This window comes from Falco naumanni, chromosome 11, assembly GCF_017639655.2.
Source record: "Falco naumanni isolate bFalNau1 chromosome 11, bFalNau1.pat, whole genome shotgun sequence".
Classification (NCBI taxonomy): Eukaryota; Metazoa; Chordata; class Aves; order Falconiformes; family Falconidae; genus Falco; species Falco naumanni.
Window position 1 is genome coordinate 30171184 of NC_054064.1, and position 20802 is coordinate 30191985.

Here is a 20802-nt window from a genome sequence, read left to right on the forward strand (position 1 = left end):
TTGATCCTTTGTGATCTGATCCGTGCTGCTGTCAATGATTTACCGCAGCGCGCTGGGGGCTGGTGGGCTCCGCGCTTGCTCTAGCAGTGCCTGCCCGACGGCATCCTGAAGCCTGAAGCTTTTGTTTGCAGCTGTAGCAAACATTTACATATGGAAAAATAATGCGGTGGAGCCTGTGTCGGCTTTCTCCTTTGATTCTGTCTATATGCTCGCTGGCTCTAACGGCTCGTCGGGCCACGGCCACAGCGCGCGGGGAGCTCGAGGCATCGCCTTCCCAGAGGTAAGCCTGCTCCCCCCTCACTTTACATATAGAAATTACAGACAAGTCAGTCAGCCCATCAATTTTGTCCTGACTTGAGGCATGTGCACAGGGTGCTCTCTGTAAACAGCTATCGGGAAAAAAAAATAAATAAAATATTGGCAGTTGGCCAAAGCCTAAGCTAGGCATCATAATTCCTTCTTATAGGAACTGTTTGCACAATGGTTTTTCTTTCGCAGATGACTATTAAGCTTTCTTAAACTTCCTTACCAAAATTACCATACTGGGTTTGGGCACTTGAAATGAATTCCCTGTACAAGATGATTTATGAGCGAATATTTTTCATATTCTTTTTCATTATAATTATTTTGCATTTGACAATGTGAAGTTAACAAGTGCATGTGAATAACCCAATTTTCAATGCAAGCCAGATCCTCATACCTCCTTTTTTTTTTTTTTTCCTTCAACGTTATTATTAACCTATACAAGTGTCACTTAGGCTTTGAAGGAAGGGAATAAACAAGTTACTTTTTTCTAAAGCTATAGTGTCATGATAGGAAAATGGTAGGTGTTTTTTTTTTTTTTTTCTACAGCTATTAATTTCAGGCTTGTTCTAAAGGCAAATATGATTTAGAAGGATCAAAAAAAGGTATCAGTGATAATTGGAACATGGAGACAAGAAGGCGGAAAGGAAAAAAAAAAAAGTGGTAGTGATACACTTAATTATGAAGGCTTATTCCGATAATCCCTTTTGAAAATGAACAAAGACGAGATTTTTGATGTTTGATGAACTTATCAAACAAGGCAGAATAATGAAGAGGTAAATGTAAAATCCAATCGAAGGTGAGCCAATTAAGTACTTTGTGAAGTGCTGAATGATACAGCCCACAAATCCTCCTGTCAGAGCAAAAAAGGCATCAATACAGGCGTGTCCTCCAGCTCCGTGTTTGTCTGCAGGCTCCTGTTCTCCTGGAGACACAGTGGGTTTTTATCTCGCACACTGATCTGCATCCACGGGCTTCCTTGCTGAGCTGTGGTGGTTTTCATTTAGGAACTGTTCCACAGCCTGCATCTACACTGATGCATCCCCAGTGTGCTCTGCACCTCAGCTAATTATCAATATTTCTCTTTGGACTGCAGTCTCCTAAGTAAAACAGACCGCTCATTAGTTAAGCACCAAAATACTTATACTAATAATGCTGTTTTGGCTCAGAGTAACCCCTCAAAATGCTTTGAAGGCTGTGGCAAACACAGAGTTGTATTAGGATGCCACAAAGTGCTCCTCAAGACGGAGAATGCATTGCACAAAGATCATAGGAGCAGGGACAGAAATAGAGATTGTAACAACTGGGCTAGGAGGGCAGGGAAGTATTTTCTTACTGTTGCATAGTGATACTCAGTGTATGTACAGAAAGTCTGATCCAAGGGCCATAGAGATACAGTACCCTTGCCATTTGCTGCTTTTACACCCTTCCTTTAGTTGTTTTCCTCTTCTCAGAATGTATTTCCTTTTAGAAAGAGTCAACACTGCTTTGTATCTAGCCTTCTCGGCACTGCTGGTGCAGCCATTCCCACTGCTCCACAAAGCCCACGGGAATCAGACCCTGATTTCACACTCATCAGGAAAAACACTGACCATGAACTCACAAAGGTGTAAAAAAAAATGAAATCAATAGATTTCAGAACAGGCCCAAGGTGATAAACGTCACTGCTTCTGGAGTTTACGATGTGCTTCTGAGAAGACAGGGAAAAAAGAAGCTTTTCCTTAAAACCTGTCTCTTCCTGACATTCCTTCTGTTTACTCAGCGTGTTTGGTGATATAATATGTGACGTAGATGTATTTCATGGGAAAGGGCTAGAAGCTCTCGGGAAAGCAGGCAACCCAGGTCCTGCACCTGCTGCTGCTGGGGCCAGTTCTGATGGTGAATCCCTGGACGGGGCATCTTGGGTAGTACAGCCACCCTGGCTACAGGATGCTTCCCATTTCCTACAAAGTGGATTCCTGGTGGAAAAAAAACCACACAGAGAGATGAATTCCCCCCTGCTAGCCCCCATCCCTGCTTAAAACACAACTTCAAAGACCACAGACCACTGTCTCTTCCCCTCCTCAGAAGAAGCAGCAGAGATGTTAATTCTCCAGCTCCTGTCGACTGTCAGCTGAGCCAGTGGTCAGAATGGACTGATTGCTTTCCTTGCCAGGAGAAAAAAGTAAGACTCCACCGTAATGTATTCATTTATCTTCAGATGTGTCTGTGATGAGGATGTACACACATTAATTATATATATTATACATATTCATCATTCTGAAGCATCCAGTATACTCATCCAAATATGACGGAGATGCTCCTCTACTAGAGAGGCTCTTACTTACCCTGGTGTAAACTGGGGAATAAATTCATTTAAGGCAGCAGAACAGCAAAATGCGAAATCAAGGCAAATAGCAGAAGAATCAGGCCCGAATATTTGCCCAAGACTTTCTTCCTTTTCTATCTCAGATTTAATTAAGTATCCCCTGATTCTTAATGCAAATATTCCAATGAAATGAGAAGCAGTCTTCATTCATCAGCTCCTGTTCTCACTTTTTTATATCCTTTCACATATGTCTTCACAATTCAAAAATTTATTTTCAAATACTCGACATAATTTTGCTTTCTACTGAGTTTTTATCCCTGCATTTTTTTGTTCCTATGCTTATAAATTATTTGGTTCTTCTCTCTTTCCTTGTATTTTTTTCCTTCCCGGTTTAAAGACCAGCACTTCTTATTAATAATCCATCGGTAACGTTGCAGGACCAGTGTTGCATTTAGTGTCTGTGTCCATCTGAGCCCGATAGATTTCAGGACAAAGCACGTGTAATGAAAAATCCCAGGTACAAAATAGGAAAGAGATATTTAAAAACAGTCACCCCAGCCCCACCTGAATTCACTTACATGAACCTCAAGCAAATCTCCTGAGCTCCCACCTTGCTGCTGACTCTCCTCCATTTATCATGGACAAAGTCTTTGGGTTGCATGAAAAGATAACAATACAGATAGAAGTGATGGTTTTAATTGCTTTATCGCCTGCGGAGGTGGTGTCTCTGAGGGACATGGGATAGGTGCTGGTGGTGTTTTTCTCTCTTGTGCGGTTTAGCACCGGTACCGGAGGCTGGTGCAGCCGGCGGGGTTCGCAGGGCGGCGATGCGCAGGGCACCTCTGGGACGAGCAAGCTTGCCGTGCCGAGACAACATGCACGGGACCCCCCAGCTGTGGGAAAGACTTTCGGTGTGAGGAAACAGGTGAGTGAACCAGGCACAAACTCTTGCTAAAGAGGTTTTGGTGCTGGGCGGACAGACCTGGGGTGATAGCAGCCCCCGCCACGGGCAGAGCTTTGCCAACCAGCCAGCAGGAGGGTGAACCAGCGCAAAAGAAAGTGGGAAATATCCCCATCTTTGTCTTTCCCCTCACTTTTACAGAAATCCATCCACGTTACACCCGAATTTGGATAGAAAAGAAGGCTGTGTGACTTGGAAAAGGTTAATTTTTCAGTGGAAATAAGAGAGTAGAAATATTCTGCTCCAACTGCTGTGCTGCGTGCTCACACTCCCCTCCACGGGCACCAGCGCTCCCACAGCACGCCACTTTCTCCCTCTGCAAAAGACATAGTTCAATCATGAATCCAACTAGCAATCTGTTGGGGTGATTTATTTATTTTTAGCCATCCCCAGCTCTGAGGATCGGGACAAGATACGGCTGTTCTCTGAAAGTTTGACTAGCCTTGACAGATTTTTGTTTTTTACACAAATGGCTCAAACTCCCATCTTGAGCCTTTAATGAAAATTCTATTGAAATTTAGAACTACGCGCCAGCCCTTGACCAGCTCATCAGCTGGAGCAGGTCATCACCACTCCATCGAGGCGAGTGCAGCAGCACCAGTTCCCTCCTGCCATGAATGTCATGTCAAGGCTTCCTCCTCACTCCCAGAAGCAAACACACTTTCAAGCTGCCCTTCCAGAAAACATCCATTCTTGAGCTATAATCACAGCAAGAAACTTCCCAAATACCTCCTGCAATAGGAAGAGGCTAAATTTCACTTTAATTAGACAGAATTGACTTTCTTGAGCCAAGTGGAGAAGCTATTGCTTCCTGTAGCTCCTTCCCACAAGCATGATTTTGAGTAACAAAATCAGCCCAGCGAGGTGACCTCTTCTTGATTCCCATCCCCTGGGAGCCCAAGGGAGAGGCCAGCTTGGATCCAAGCTGTGCTCACGCCAGGTTGCAAAGGAAAATCTCCTGCCAAGGAGCTGGGAAAAGCAAGCTCCCAATGGAAAAGCGTGGTGTTTAACACCCAGCGGGACTTCTTGTGGCCCCAAGATAAGGGTGGTAAACAGCACCGTCAGGGCAAGCTGCCAAAAAAGGTTTTCTGAAGGGTGGATAAACCACTGCCTGTACCTGTGCACTGTAGGTCGCTGTGTTCAACGGCATCTGGTGTGCAACGGAGAGCCAGACTGCAGGGATGGGTCTGATGAGAGTAACTGTGAGGATGAAGGTATTGAAAGCCCTTGTGAAGACCTGTTTCCAATCCCAGGGTCTGAAAAAGCAGCCCAAGGGTGAGTAACAAATCAATCGCTGCTACTCTCACTATCAGAACAGGACTGAGTTTTTGTAAATTGCTCTTCCTTCGTAACAGCAGTGCTCCATGAGTTTATAGGGTGCTGTACAAGACCCAAAGGAGAGCTCCCGTCTCACGTAGCCATGTGTAGCACTGAAGGAGGCAGGAAAGTTCACCCCGGCTTTTATTTCAAATCCTGTCTTGGATTTGCTGTCTGACCCTGGCCTCTCCCAGCCACTCTGTGCTTGTGATGCCCTCTTTATACTCCTGTCAAAAAATATCCTAGTTATCTCACAGCTTTCTCCAGTTGATAAAAGCCATATATTAAAGCAAACAGAAGACTCTGGAGATTCAGCAGCCTGGTGGTGTTCATCCTTAAGGAGACTTGACTCCAGGATTTAGGACTGCAGAGCACAGACTGAAGGCAGAGAGCCTGAGCACCACACAAATAGATACAAGCAGGGTAAATACTCTATCCATGAAGAAGTGTCACCCTGTTCAGTTTCAAATTTTGATTAGGTAATACATGCAAAAGAAAACTCCAAACCAATTTGAAAGGCAAACTGTCTGCTGCGACACCCCTGGTTTAAAACTTTTGCTTTAGCCAAGGTACTGCTTAGTCTCACTTGGAGAACACGGGCTGCAGTATGAGCACATAGTCAGCCACTTGAGAACCTTCCCATCAGCTCGATCCAACGTTCTCTGGAGTCCATGAGGTAAATGTCTCTCTGGTCCAGGGCCAAAGAGAGTCCATCAAAATTTTTTCAAGGCATACATTCATTTTCACCAAGCACCCATTTAGTCCCGCTCTCTGATGCATTTCTCCTGCAGACCACACAAAAGCAATAGCATTCACTAGCTTAGTCTTAAAGATGGTTCCCTGTTGTGAGGAGCAATGCTGCTGTCTAGTTTGAATAATGCTTTTACTTGGGCCATGGAATTACAGGGAATATTTGGTAATAGGCAAGACTTCAGAGGGAAGCAGCTGCGATGGCTGGAGAGCAGGAAGAAAGGCGTAAGGAACAGTAAGTGAGAGACTTGGCAAAGCAGAAGCAGGCTGCAAGTCTAGGGAGGGTGCTAACTCCCCTGATAAATGAGACCATTATTAAAAGGAAGGAGATGAAATTAAGATAGAAAACAATTAACAGAAAATGCCAGGAAACACTTTGTGACAGTGAGATGCATTAGGCTCACAGGGGACCTGGAGGAATGCCAAGACGTCAGGACTTTCATCACTACTTGTTGGGATGGGCTGGACAACTTCACCAATTTCTTCTACTTCTAGCTTAGGAGTCCAAAGCGATGTCTTGGAAATAAAATGCCTGTTTGTCTCCTTTGGGAAGGACACAGCAAGGAGATAATAAACCCAATCCTTAGATTTTTAGGTGCTATCCAAATTCAAAGTCAGAGACCTGAGGACAGATAACTTGGAGCGTCAGGAGAACAGAAACAGTGACAGAGACTGTTGGGGAAATACAAGGGGAGCTATGGATAACTTTCCAAATGCTGCTTCTTTCCAAGATACAATATCCTAACACAGGAAGAGAGCCAGTACGTGTATGATCCTAATTTTTTTGGAGGCCACTGTGAGTATGTCTACAACGGTGAGTGGCGGGAGCTGAGGTACGACGCTGCCTGTGAACGTCTGTACTACGGAGACGATGAGAAGTACTTCCGCAAACCTTACAACTTCCACATATACCAATTCCTAGTAAGTACTCTGGGTAGTCAAATTTAGGAACGTTTTCCCAGATAAAAGTCAAACTTGCTATAAAGATATTGTACGGTTTAGCATTCACTATGGATTGTCTTGCAAGGTACCCTTCTCCAGCTGTCCCCGAGACGACAAGCAAGCGATGATATAAATGCTGTTTTATGGCACATCAAGGAACTGACGTGCTATATCACCCAGGCATCGCCACTGCTTACTCTGGCCTGCTCAGAGCCAAGAGAAATGGGTTTTCTCTAAATTCTGCTATTAATGAGCTGTAGAGCTTGCACAAGCCACTTGCCTCTCCAGGGATGAATTTGGCCATGTGGAAAATGGGAACAATGATACTGGTTCAATCTTAGAAAGCCTTTTAAGTCTATGGCATGGCTACAAGGGATATAAATCCAAATCCTGAGCGAGACCGAGACCCTGAAAGCCATCACCATGAATCACAACGCTTATACTGTGGGGTCACATCTGATGTTGGAGACTGAACTAAGCAGAGCAAGGGTTCAGCCTGGGTCTTCCATGTCCTAAGTGGGTGCCTTGGCCACACTGTTCAACATTTCTCATGCTTTTTGACATGAATGAAAGAAAACACATTATTCCAGGGGAACGTTACAGCCACAGGCTCAATACAAGTGGCTCTCATGAACTCCCAGCAGGTGGAGTCCCCTGTGCTCCCTAGTCCCCAGCTGGAACCCAGACAGACCCACCACATGGACCACGTTTTCTTGCCCCCCTTATCTGCTGCTAGCAGTGGTGGACACCTGCACCGTGGTCAGGCGCTGAGGGACACTCGAGCATGCCCTATACGCGTCTAGCTTAGGAGTGTACCCGCTGGGGGTCTAGGAAGTCACCCACGATGGTGTGAGATGGTTTTTTTCAGTGTTGGTAGTTCAGCTGGCTTTTTATAGAGATGGCAAATGGCACAGCCTGGATTCAGCAAGGCTGCTCCATTTCACATGCTGGCAGAGTAGAGCTGTCAAGGAAAAGGTCACTTCTCTAAAACACAGGCAAAACAATGTTTGTTTTCTAGTGCTGCCATTGCAAGTGGCTGATTTTTTTTCCTAAATAAATTCATCCAGAAGCAGGCTGGGGAGAAAAAATTCAGTCCAAATCGTTAGGATTTGGCAGAGCTGTAAGGAAGCGGAAGGAAGGCTTTATGATGGGAACGTCAAGCTATCTTAATATGTACCATTACTGGTTCTGGCTCTAATGGTACTGCTTGGACTGGCTAAACACTAACCTTTCCCCCATCTGGAGACAGTCGAAGCAAAATGCATGGCTTTACCCACATTTCTCACCTACTTCCAAATGTAACAGTACGTGACTTAATTCTCTATTCCACATCCACTGAAGTCAATGTCAGTGCTGTCAGGAGCATCGCAGGCTTCAACAGAGGCATCATCAGCTCCTTGAAGAAACAGAGGTTAAAAAGGAAGGGAAGTACCTGAAAAATTAATGTCTGCTCCTCTCACTTTAGGCTCATGCTGATTCTGGATTCGCTTTTGAGTTTTACGAGGATTCAAAGGATCTGCTTGATGCCCTTAAAAGTGACAAAACCAGAACAAACGGCTTTACCATTGGTATTGGGCCTGGAAAATCAGATATCCAATTAGAACTGGGCTTCACTTTATCAGGTGGCAAAGGATCCTTGAAGAATTTCACACAATACACTGCAAAGGTAAAAAAAAAAAAATAATATCAGTGATGCATATGCTCCAGTCATGTCATCTGTGCATCACATGGTCTGGCTGTAACTTATGTCAGTTTATTTTCTCAATTGCATTTTTTAACACATAGTAATTGTACCTTAATTTGTTCATGTAATTGCAATATGATCGTTAGTAATCCTGTTTGTTGTTCTTATTACGTTTTAGCAAACAGGGAGTGGGAATAAAATTGAATTACGAAGTACCGCAACACATGTCATCTCACCCCATCCTGTTTCATGGCTACATTAAGCACATAAATAAAAAAATGCTTAAAGTGACGATGAGGGAGGAGGAAATATCAAGATGTTGATCAAAACAGTTGTCCTCAGGGAATGATCTCCGGTAGCAAATATATCTTGTTCAAATTAATACAAGCTGCCTTGTGATGGGGAAATATGCTACTTTTTATGGGAGGTTAAAATACTGCTTCAAAAAAAAAAAAAGAGTACCCGGTAATAGGGTGCATGTCTCACAGTGGGTTTACATCACGGACCAGCTGTGACGACCTTTTTCCAATCTAATAACACGAGTGCTGGTATTTCCCACATTCACTGTGCCCCATCTCACTTCTCTCGTGGCTGCTGACAGAAAACAATAAAGAAGAATTACTTTGATGGTTTTCTGAGTTAAAATGCCCTTAAAAGCTGTTTGAAATGGGCACCATTGTAGTATTTACTGTGCCCTTGTCTAGACCCACACAATGTTTGCAGCTAAATGATGATCTATTGTTGGAGGAATCATTTAAAGGGCTGTTCTGGTTGCACCAGAGCCTTGCCTGAGGCAGCAGCTAAGCTGGAAGAGGAGCTGTGGATCGGGTGGTATATCCAGGGAATCCTCCTCCCGTTGGCACCTTCCTCGCCAGGGTTCCCCTTCCTGGCCAGACTGGGCTGGGCTTGCCTTCAGCCCTTGTCCTGCACTACTGGTCGAGGCTGTGGAAAAAAGCAAAAGGGAATAACCAGTATGGAAAGGAAAGCAGAAGAAAGAAACGGAGGATGGAGGAGAATCATGCAGAGCCCTATTCTGATCGTTTTCACACACCAATAAAAACCCCCACAGCATCCAAACCCACGGCTTTGCCCTCCACCTCATACAGCACACCAGAAAGAAACACTAAAGAATTACCACCGATTTCGTTTAAACCCAGGTTTGTTTTCATGCCTTCAACATACACTGACAGTCAGAGAGCCAGGCTTTCCTCTGCAAACCTAACAACTAGACATGACTTGTTTGTTTGTTTGTTTGTTTGTTTTAAACAAACGCTGAGTGGCAGCTCTTCTTTCCTTTACCTCCAACAGGAGGTTGGATTCATTAGAAGTGTGACGAAGGTGCAGACAGCCCGTTTCAAGATGAGAAGAGACAACATAGTTTTGGATGAAGATGTGCTGCTCTCCCTGCAGGAGCTCCCGGACACCTACAACTATGGCATGTATGCCAAATTCATCAACGACTACGGCACCCATTTCATGACATCTGGCACCATGGGGGGCGTCTTTGAGTACATCCTTGTCATCAACAAGGAGGAAATGAGAAGAAAAGGTTAGAAAATGACACAGATACTCGCTCTTCACAACTTCTGCTCTAAACCAGGGGTTTCCAACCTGGTGGCCATGGGGTGGGTCCAGTTCACTGGAGCAATCCATCTGGCTCTGGCTGCTCCCCACAGCCATCGTGGCCCTGGCCCTGGGAGGGTGGGTGCTCTTTGGCATCTCTTTGCTGAACTGGCACGCATGCCCCGTCACACAAGAGACACGTACTGGTCACAAGCCCCAAAATGCATGGTGGGGGTGGGGCAGGGGTACCTGTGTGTTGTTCACTAGGTGGACACTCTACTGGCCACAGAGCAGGGAATAGATAAGCTTGAGTATCAGAAAACGTCCTTCCTGCTCTAATTTCAGAATCTGTGTGAGATTTTGGTGTCTTAGGGAGGAACCCGAGCATCTTCTTCTCCCTTTCTTTCAGTGTGACTTTCTAGACTTCTCCAAACTTCCCCTATTTCTAATAGTCTTTGTTCTGGCCATTATCATGAATGCTCCAGGACTGCAAACTCATCCAGAACAAAGAAAGATAGCCCACTCATGGTTTAGCCTCCTAATAGTGAGGATTTCAATTTTCTGTAAATGGCAATTACGCCTTGCACTTGGCAATCCCTCTGCCACTTTACTCTGGTTAGTGTCAGATCTGAAGACTAACAGACTGTTAGCTCCAGTTCTCAACAGACCAGAGTCTATGAGGCTGGAGAGCCGTATCTCTAAATCTCAGTTACATCAAACATCCACTGCAGATGCCTACAGCGCAAGAATAGCCATTACTGGCGAGCCAAAAGCATGACATTTTTCCTAGTCAAAAACATAAGATGCAGAACAATAACAGGGCACTTCAGTACACTAACTGGATTGTCAACTCCTGCAAAGGTGTCAACCATGCCATAGATCCCACTGCCCGCTCTGCCAAGGATAACGCTGCCTTGGTAACTCCAGGCTGGACGTTTATGCAAGAGAAAATTGTGATCTTGGACAGGACAACAGGTAGAAATTGCTGCAGTTGGTGCCAATTGCTGTAATTCCATTAATTTCCATGGTTCTGCCCCAAATTCTGCCTCCGGTCTGAAATGGTCTGGTACTATCAGCACTAGGATAACTATGCACTCCACGGTGAGGGCTGACCATGCCAGTTTTTCCACAAGGAATTACCGACTGAGAGAATTTTCATCAAGTTCCTGAACTACTAACATTTGGAAACACGACGCCTCTTCAGATCATTTATTCACTTTGAAAAGCGAGTGATATAGAAGTGAAGAAGATCTTGGCAAGCAAGTCTTCAGGAAGCAGGCTGCCAATTTCAGAGGAAGAATGAATCGAGAGCATGTGGAGGGAGGCTATTATTTCACTTCATCTTGTGCCTGCTGCGTATATAAAGAGGAGATTTACTGCCACGAGATGCCTTATCTTAGGAAAGAAGGATGCTGAAGTTCAGTAAAAGACAAAAATGTGCCCCAGTAGAGAGGTCGTTTTCATTCTAATGTAGCATGCTTCTGTAATTTTCATCTAACCCAGGCTCTGCCAGAAAGTCCCCGTTTCCCAGGTCAGAGGTGCTCTACGTCACACGACGCAGACCCAGAAGGACCCAACCGTGTGGAGCGACGTGACGCAGAGCGCCGCTGACCTGGGAAACGTGCCACACCATGGGCACACACCCCCATGTTTGCAAGAGGACTATCCACCTTCCCTGAGGAATGGACAGGATCAGGACAGAAGTGCTCAAGACTTAAAATGCGACCTTCCTAAGAGAAGTCTGAAGCGCTGCAGATGCCTGCAGATGTACCGCGGAGTCCCCACATGGATGAGCAGCATGGCACCTGCTTTAGATCAACCACGGCTCCCGAGAGCCCGCCTAGCCCACGAAGCTCTGTGTTAAATGCTCTGGAAGAGAGAACACTCCTTTTTTATAGACCAGTGATTAAAGCGCATGCCCAGGAAAAAGATCCCTAGGCTGGGTCCAAGGACAGCTTGGGTGATTGCTGAGCGTCTAGCTAGGCACAGGCATGAGCTGGACTTGAAGCATCTAGGAAACCTGAATTTTGCAAACGAAGACACCCTCTGGGTTTAGATACCCAGGAATAGGCTGCAACTCACCGGTGCAGAGCTCAGGGTGGCAGTTTTGCTGCCAGACCCATTTCTAGCTTTCAGGCTGCAAGGGCTTGCATGGATGTGGTCGTGAATGAAATAAATACATATGTCAGAACAAGGTCCCTTGATGCTCTGCCATCAATATTTTTCATTACTAGTTTTTAAAATAGATTGTTACGGTTCTATTATTTAGCAGAAAACAGTATAATGTGTTCACACATTACAAGAACATTTATGGGAGAAAGATTATGCACAGATTAAATTAGAAAGAGTCTTCATATATTCTGATTAATTCAAAATGCAGCAGTAAATCTTATCACTTGAGCACATTTAGCTATCGCAAATTATATCATATAAAAAAACTATCAGAGCTCCCCCCTCAAGTGCCAATATTTTCTATGACCACCCTTTTGCAATGATAACCACTTTTCATTTATCAAGACCCGATCTTGCTGCAACCAATAGCGAATTGTATTGACAGACCCTCGCTGATCATAATTACTCAACAGGAACCATGGCTAATCAATTAATCAGGGTGTTCCTCAAGTTTAATTTTATGGCCCTCCAACACCAAGATAAGCAATCACTCATATTGCTTTGGGTGAATGAACTTTACCCACTGTGTTTACAACTGTTGAACGGTTTAGTACGAGTAATTGAGTGCCACACATTTAATCTTTCTCAAGGGCCCAGTTTTGCAATGGGATGTAATTCCCCCTGAAGTCTTGAGCATGCTTCAGCTCTCACCAGTTTGAATCCAGGACTTGTAGCCCCTTCCTCAAGACATGGAGCAGCTCCGCCAGTTGGGACCCACCGTGCCAACGAGCAGCTCCAGCGAGCCTCTCCTGCAGGGTGTGCAGAAGGCAGCAAAACAGCAAGCTACGGGCGTTTTACCAGTATTTTAAACACAAGCAAGGCCAGACCCTGCTCCCCGATGCTGGGCTGAGGCAGTTCAGCAGACACCATCCCGGGCTGGGGCTCGGACAGAGCTTCAGCCTTTAGACCGTTAAGCCACGATGCACAAACCCTGCTGACCTCCGTGCCTCCCTTCCAGTGCCACCGCATTGATCGCTGGGCTGCTTTGTAAAACACTTTAAGGTCCTCTGACAAAAAGAGCAATATAAAAGTTACCTATTACTTACAATACCTGTATTTATAGAAATCAATGGATTTTTTACCTGTTAAAGAAGACGGCCTTATATTTGCAGCACAGTGGTGTGTACATAAACCCAGGCTGTATGAAATATGCGCATTGCTTACCTTGGTGAAACCACCTCATTAGTTCCCTTCTCCCCTCTGCAGTCCCTTCATGGGTCTCCAGTTACGTATTTTCATGATGTATGTGGTAGTGCTGGCTGGCAGCAAGGCTTTGGCAGCTCTCAGCAGACAGACCTTCTGCAAGTTGCTACTGAAGATGCTACTTAAACCCCTAATACATGGGTCAGGTCCTGAGTTTAGGGAAATTAGTGAGCATCTATTGATTTCAGCTGCTGTTCCTGGCTTTACCCTAGATTCAGTCTGCAAAACCCTCAAATGTTTTAGTTTTAAATAAACAGACCAAACAAGGAAATAGGTGCCTGAAGCCTTGTGTTCAGGTTTCTGCTTTCTTTTAATACTTTCTAAGGAAACAAATTTCACGGTAAGGACATTTCCCTACTCACCTATCATGTGACAGGCCCAACATACCCCAACAAAATATTGGCTGTTCTCTGCCTGGAACAGCTCCTGAATTTGAAAAACAGGCCACACAAATAACTAAGTATTTTCTTCATTGATGGAGGGGAAAAAAGCAGGTAAATGAACAACCTTCCACTCAGAATGAGCCACTGATTTTATCGGTTTTCTTCTGTTTTGCAGACATCAGCGCTGAAGAGATAAGCGCCTGCATTGGCCACTCCATTGGCCTTACAGTCAGGGAGAGTGAACAGCGTTTGGAAGCATCTGTGTCATTCTCCAACTGTGCAAAGAAAGGATTTCTGAAAACTGGTATGACAGCAGGGCAGATGTCTGTCACAGCATCTGGCATCGCTTTGTTTGGTCACTTGGGCGTGGAGATTCAAGCGGGGTCACACAAGGGGACGGAGAAGGGAGCTCTGGTGCCATCTCCAGCCGTGGCTCCGGCCCAGTTGTGGGACCAACGTGACTTTGGGTCCCAGTCTCCAGGAGTGATAATTGCTCTTGGAAGAGCAGGAATTAAGGCAGCAATCCCTGGATTAGAAACACGTGGCAGTGGGGTGGCTGGAAGGCTGCAGTTCCTGTGGCCATGACAGACTGGGAATGGATGACAAGGGCAACATGGCAACTATTAAAGAAGTCAAAACTGACTATAAAAAGTATAAAAAGAGGCTAGGAAGCCCCAGATCGGTAAATCACTTAAGCAGCTACAGACAGCATGATCTACTTCCCACATGCTAACTAGAAGCCAAGGCTGGAGGCAGGTAGGCTCTTCAGGCTGCACCAGCTTAGAGCCTTCGGGATGCTCAATTCATCACCGGCCACCCTGTGGTAACGTGGTCCCGCAAGCAGGGGATGCCAAGCTCCCATCGATTCCAGGAGGCAGCATCGGTGATGCTCACTGACAGCCCCCTTGCATGACTGATCTTACCTCCATTAAGCAATTTCTAGTGTACGTGTGGAAATGGTAGCTAAATAATATGGGTGTAATTCAACTTTTCAGATGCTGAGAGCAACAGTGCAGTTGTGGAAGATATTATTCCCCGGATAAGAGGTGGAGATACCAGTTACAGCGGAGGGCTCTTAAACAGTTGGGATGGCAATATGTATCGTCACTGGGGAAGGTCATTAAAATATAATCCTGCTGTTATTGATTTTGAGGTAAGGCTTTTCTGCAGTTGAAGAAACTCTGCCACTATAAGGAATGAAAGTGTAGTCGAGCAGATCATTTTGTATTTTTATTGTGATTCCATCACAGAACAAGATTAAATGTAATGGGCCACTGATCTGGTAACCTCTTATTCATTTCACAAAGGGGAGTACATCTCCCACCGACCGCATCCGCAGGGAGACGGACAAGGAGCTTAATGCTGGATTAGTGGCGAGTTCAGTTTTTGATGTGTTCCCAAACAGCTTCCCAATGAATGGCTCTTTGCGGCTGCATTCACCTCTATTATTTTCCCCGCTGCTCTCTGCTCTCCTGTATAAGCAGGGGACCCCTGGGGGGCTGGGGAAGGAGTATTGCCTCCCCAGGCAAGGGCTCTGCATAGACCCCCCCCCCACTTTTCACCTGCCTCAGAGCCGCAGTGGCTATGCCTAACCTCTGCAGACCATGGTGGGTGTAGCTGAGAGTGCTTCCAGGGAATTTAGAGCAGGGGGCTCCTGGCTGCTTTGCCAGGTGGGTCCTGTCTTTCTCCATGCTCCAAAAGGGGGTCCGTGGCCATAAAAATCCACCAAGATTTGCTTCTCCCTTTCATTTTATCGGATGCTCCATAAAACGGCAAGATCACCGAAGCATCCTACAGGGCTCCAGAGGTGGGGAAGAGACAGGTGCAAGCAGAGGGGATGGGAAGGGAGAGAGAAGAGCAACCCTGCAAACAAATAATGCAGGGCCAGAGAGTGCAGAGGTGCGAGGAGCTGGGCACAGCTCCTTGGCTGTGGTCAGGAGTACCATATCTACCCCGAGATGCTATGACCACTGCCCTGCTCCGGGAGCGCAGCTGTGGGGTGTGGGGGAAGTACCTCGGTCATGGCAGGGACATGCTGCCCCATCTATCCCTCTCATCTTCATTTGAAAGCACCCCGCTCCCGGCTCTGACAGAGGGTGGGAGAAGGGAAAACAGAATGAGGAATTACCTGCGTTATTGGCAGGGCAAGAAGGATGCTGCAAACCTTCCTGGACAGCACCCCAGCGGCAGAAAGCCCCAATAACACAAAAGCACTTTCAGTTCCAGCGGCAGGTTATTCACCTTTCTGCACAAGTTCCCATCAATCCTGGGCAAAATTTATTGCAATTTTCCAGTAAACCATGCGCTGACCTCCCTGCTGGCTGCTCCGGGGCTCAGCAGTCACTGTGCAACCGGAGCTGCCAATAAGTGCTCGTGTCACCTTCAGCAGCTCTTATCTGCAGCTCCCTCTCGTTTGTTAATCGGGCTTGTGCAAATTTGCCTAAGAGCTCTTCTCAAAGCTTGGCTGATGCTCCCCATGACTCGCTCTCACTGAGCCTTGTGCTATGAGACAGTGCCTCACTCTTCTCTGGGACCAGTTGCCACAGATCCCCAGGCAAGACACACAGCACAAGTCGCACAAGACTCATGGACAGACAAATGTAAATATGTGTCCTCAGCCCAGCCCTGAGATTTTAGCTTAAATATTCATATGCATATGAATATTCAGTTGTTACAATTACAGTTGCCCAAACTGGACTATTTTTGCTGAATGATCTATAGAACTGGGTTTCGCTACTAGAAATACTAGGAGCATGTTATATTCTTAAAGCTGTAGACGGCACAGTATCATTTCACGACATCAAAAGGCAAAAAGTATGTAGGAAGAATTCTCCACACTCAGCATTTACTGGACGGTTCCCATCGGGTGACCATTAATGGCAGGCTGGCATCAAAGTTTTGATGATAACCACTGTCCAAAGCTCTTACCAAAACATTTTGATTCAAAAAGGCAAAAAGCATGCGAGAATCTCTGAGATCATGACAGCACCAAGAAATCAGTCAAAAAATGGGCTTACTGGGGTGTTTTGATTTATCATTTGTATCTAAACTGGAACTCCAAAGCACGTCCAGAAAAGCCAATCCCACACAAATCTCTAGGATGAGGAAGGTTTTGGTACCGTGGTTTGTCGCTGGGGCCCATCGGTCATGGTAACACATTTGCATGATGTACATGGAGCTGTCGAGGAAGACAAATGAGTTTTTTCTGAGCCCCGAGTTTATCGAGCAATGTCACAGCTCTCTGACTGCGGTGTGGTAGCGTCCTAGTTGAAGCCCAGCTGAAATTGTCTCCATGCTATTCACCTCCATCCTACGCAGCTGCAGCCCATACATGAAATTCTCCGCAGAAGCAACCTCGGCGATATGGAAACCAAACGGCAAAACCTGAAACGGGCTTTGGACGATTACTTGTTGGAGTTCAACGCCTGCCGCTGCGGACCGTGCCAGAACAACGGTGAGCCCGTTTTGGTGGGAGACACCTGCTTCTGCCAGTGCCGCCCTGGTTACGGAGGCCCTGCCTGCGAGCAGACGAAGCGCCGAGGTAAGACCCCGGCCCACACCCGCGGCAGGGAGGGGGAAAGGCAGCAAAGGGACAGGGTCCTCACCCCCCCCCGCTTACCCAACAGCTCTTTGCATCCACGCATCAATCAAGCCTTCACTGCCATATTGCTCTCCTTGCTATGCCATCCTAGGCAGCCCTGCGAGACACTTAAATTAGCAGCTTAGGTGATTATGACAGATAAATCAGTGGAAACGAGGATGTGTTTAATAGCCAGAGACTCGCTGACATGTTGCAAAGAGCTGAGCTGGGATGCGGCGGCAGCACCCTGGCAAAGCCCCGCTGCCTGCACTGCCCACCCAGGGGTGGGCTCTGCCTGCCTGCAGTGCTCTACGGGCACAGCTCGTTACTGTAAATGAGACCGTCACCTGGTCCTCACCAACCAGGATGTCACGTATTCAGGACGGACATTCTCTGGAGCGCTTGCAGCGTGCGGCTAATGATGCCTGCTGCAAGGGTGACAGCACCGACCTCGCTGGGCAGGGAGGGCAGGGAGCTGAAAGGGCCAGGCGAAGCAGCTGGGGAGTGGTGCACAAGCAATGTGCCACCCAAAATGCTGTTTGAGTAAAAAATTGCCACATTGTCAGACTTCTCCCCTCCAGTGCCCCCGGGAAACACTTTAACTAGAGGCAAGTATCTATTTGGGGAGAGAAAAAAAATGTGTTTTTCCAAAGTGACAGGCTTTTATTTATGTTTTCTTTATCACTTTATATACTATCCTAAAAAATTAAATAAGTGGCAAAAAAAGCTAATCTTGGAACATGCTCTTATTTAAAAAAAAATTGTTACAGTTCTTTCTGGATATTTTTGTCCTAATTTGCGATGACAAAAAACTCCAAATCTCAGCACATGAAGCTGGCAGGAAAATCTATCTTCAGAGCAGTTCCACCAGGCAGGGCTCCAGGCTTTCAGCCATGTGCTCATAACTAGGGTCTCACCACTGGAAAACCAAAGCTGTGGTGAGATAAGGAGTTAGAGCAGAGCTGGGTAGATGGTTTACGAAGCTGAGCTCAAAAGCATTGCTTCAGTGACTGCAAAGTGGGTTTCTTTAAAAATCTCAGGCTCTTTGGGTTGGCTTCAAATCCAGGGGATGTGCCTGAGATGGTCCCATGGGATGGGGGAGAGAATCAGAAGAGTAAAAGTGAGAAAACACATGGGTTGAGATAAAGACAGTTTAACAGGTAAAGCAAAAGCTGCACACGCAAGCAAAGCAAAGTGAGGAACTCGCTCACCGCTGCCCACGGGCAGGCAGGCTCAGCCGCCTCCGGGACAGCTGGGCTCCATCATGCCTAACCAGCACTTGGGAAGACAAGCATCACCATTACTGTGCCGAATATCCCCCCCCTTCCCCCAGCTTCATATGCTGAGCATGACTTACGGTATGGAGCATCCCTTGGGTCGGCGGGGGTCAGCTGTCCTGGCTGTGTCCCCTCCCAGCCCCTTGTGCCCCCAGCCGCCTCGCTGCTGGGCTGGGGTGAGAGGCAGAAAAGGCCTTGGCTCCGTGTGAGCACTGCTCAGCAATATCAAAAACATCCTGTATTATCAACCCTGTTTCCAGCACAAATCCAAAACGCAGCCCATACTAGCTACTGTGAAGAAAAACCCAGGTGAAACCCATACAGATGAGGAGCTTGGAAAGCTCAGGCCCTGGCCCCAAAGCGTGCCCACCGAACTGGCCAGCCCCCCTGCTCCCTGACTTTAGCAATAGTGGGGACAGACACACTTCCAGCTCGTGGGCAATTTTTCATTTCAGATTTTTAGTTCCAAAACTCATTTAAGGCCAAACTCCGTTTTTGTAAAGCACGATGCTTCAGCAGACGGCAAACGCAGCTTTCCACCCAGCGCTACGTCAGAGCACACACATCCATTTGTGCTGTCTGGATTAATAAAGTGCCCAAGCCAGGCATGAAGGCCAGCTGAGTAAATAAAAACCGACAGTAAATGACAGCCATCAAGCTTTCCCATCATTCAGGAGCACCACCATAATCCATAGTATTGAATGCTCCTGACAACTCAAGTCTGTACTGTAATGAAAAAGCCTTGAAATCACCCACCTCCAAAAGGATGGGCAGACTTTTCAGACACCTCCACGACACTAGGAGACCTCTGTCCCTCTGTCTCGGGCAGAGGTGAGAAAGTCAGTGCAGGGAGAGCTGTCGGCTGCCCTTTGGGCAAGGAAAGCCAAGATGCAGCCTTTCAGATGAGCAGAGGAGAGAAAGAAACAGCTAGTGGTGCCTGAAGGAGATGATGCTGGCTTCAAAGCACCTTGATCGCAACAGCCGTCTGTGTGCTGGGCACGGCGGGGATGGACCAGCGAGTCCCACCCACAGCACAGGGTACAGAGCCAGAGCCGAAACCGCAAACTGCTGGCAGCACCTTCCACCCTCCCCTGCTCCCACCCAAAGCACGCCACCGCAGTCAGGCCCTACGGAGCACTTCAGACTTGAGTATTATTACTTTTTTCCCCCTCTTTTTTAATATACGCTTACAGGCGGTAAGACGAACGGGCGCTGGAGCTGCTGGTCGCAGTGGTCTCCCTGCCAGGCGGGCACAGCGCGGCGCAGCCGGCAGTGCAACCAGCCGGCCCCGCAGCGTGGCGGCGAGCCCTGCGCCGGCAGGGCCCTGCAGAGCAAAGCCTGCTGAACGGCCCGGTCGGCATCGCTCCCCGCCGCCACGGTGGAATCTGTGCCTGGCTACGGAATTACACCCGGGACAAGCAATTGCCCAGTATCGCATTTCTAGACGCGTGGAGACATGCTGGATTCACGGGGTAAAAGCAGAGCAATGGCTCCAGGTGACGGATCGTGCCTGGCTGCCCCCTCGCCCCACCAGGTGTGATGGGAGCCCACCAGTTCACAGCCGCACGGCTGCACTGCGGGAGATGGTGGAGAATCCACGCGGGTGGCTTTGCTGCTGGGTGACTGTGGGGCTATAACTTGTCAAGAAATAAATTTACTGGAAGTGTTTACATAAATAAGCTTGACTCGCAGCAATTTTTATATTAGACTTTGGAAAACCCATTGAAAGCTCATGGTCCCTGCGTTTTTATGCAGCTGGTATTGGCATATGTACCACGAAACTTTTGTAAGTTGGCACTGCCAGATTTTTAAGTCCAGCATGTTGGCCAGGGCTGCATTTGCAGCAAAGCCATATGCTGTTCTGCATGGGAGGAGGCTTAAGCCTAAAGATGCAGAAGCATCATTGTGAAACATGAACCCAAACTGATGAAGAGTCTTAAATTAATAAATAAATAGATAGCGAGGCTCGAACACACCTATTCAGCCGAGGATGCTCACACACAAGCGAAGGCTATTCCTCTTTAAGATCAGTGATGAATCGACTATTAGCACGCAGGCGTTTTATCTCCCAGGCACCCAGAGCTGGAGAAGATGTTAACAGGCTGCTTGATTTAAGGGGCTTTTTTGAATGTAAGACGTAAATCTCACCACAAGAATACACACAGTATTGAACTGCGTCCAGAGACTGTGGCGACAGCCCACAGCTCCCTCTTCTTAATGAACTGCCACAAAAACCTGGGGTGGACGGGAGGCAAATGGCACTTTTTTTTTACCGTGCTTTTCAGTACAAGGAAGTAGGGGAGAAACAAAAGCTCCGAGAAGGAATCAGGCATTATGAAAAGCAACAACAGCAACAAAA

General features: G+C 46.9%; 1 protein-coding gene across 2 annotated transcripts; it reads left to right on the top strand.

The window, feature by feature from the left end:
• Positions 1 to 40: 40 nt before the first annotated feature.
• C8A (complement C8 alpha chain) lies at positions 41 to 20119 on the top strand. 2 transcript variants are annotated; one of them, XM_040610662.1, is made up of 11 exons: positions 42 to 280; positions 2371 to 2467; positions 3392 to 3536; positions 4703 to 4847; positions 6371 to 6560; positions 8047 to 8247; positions 9574 to 9814; positions 13762 to 13890; positions 14582 to 14739; positions 16905 to 17127; positions 19637 to 20119. In XM_040610662.1, exons 1-11 carry the CDS (start codon positions 162 to 164, stop codon positions 19786 to 19788), a joined length of 1800 nt encoding a protein of 599 aa, XP_040466596.1. In that variant the 5' UTR covers positions 42 to 161; the 3' UTR covers positions 19789 to 20119. The 2 variants fall into 2 exon arrangements, with proteins under 2 accessions (XP_040466597.1, XP_040466596.1); XM_040610663.1 differs by lacking the exons at positions 3392 to 3536; positions 4703 to 4847 and having other exon boundaries at positions 41 to 280; positions 6390 to 6560.
• The last annotated feature ends 683 nt before the right edge of the window (positions 20120 to 20802 follow it).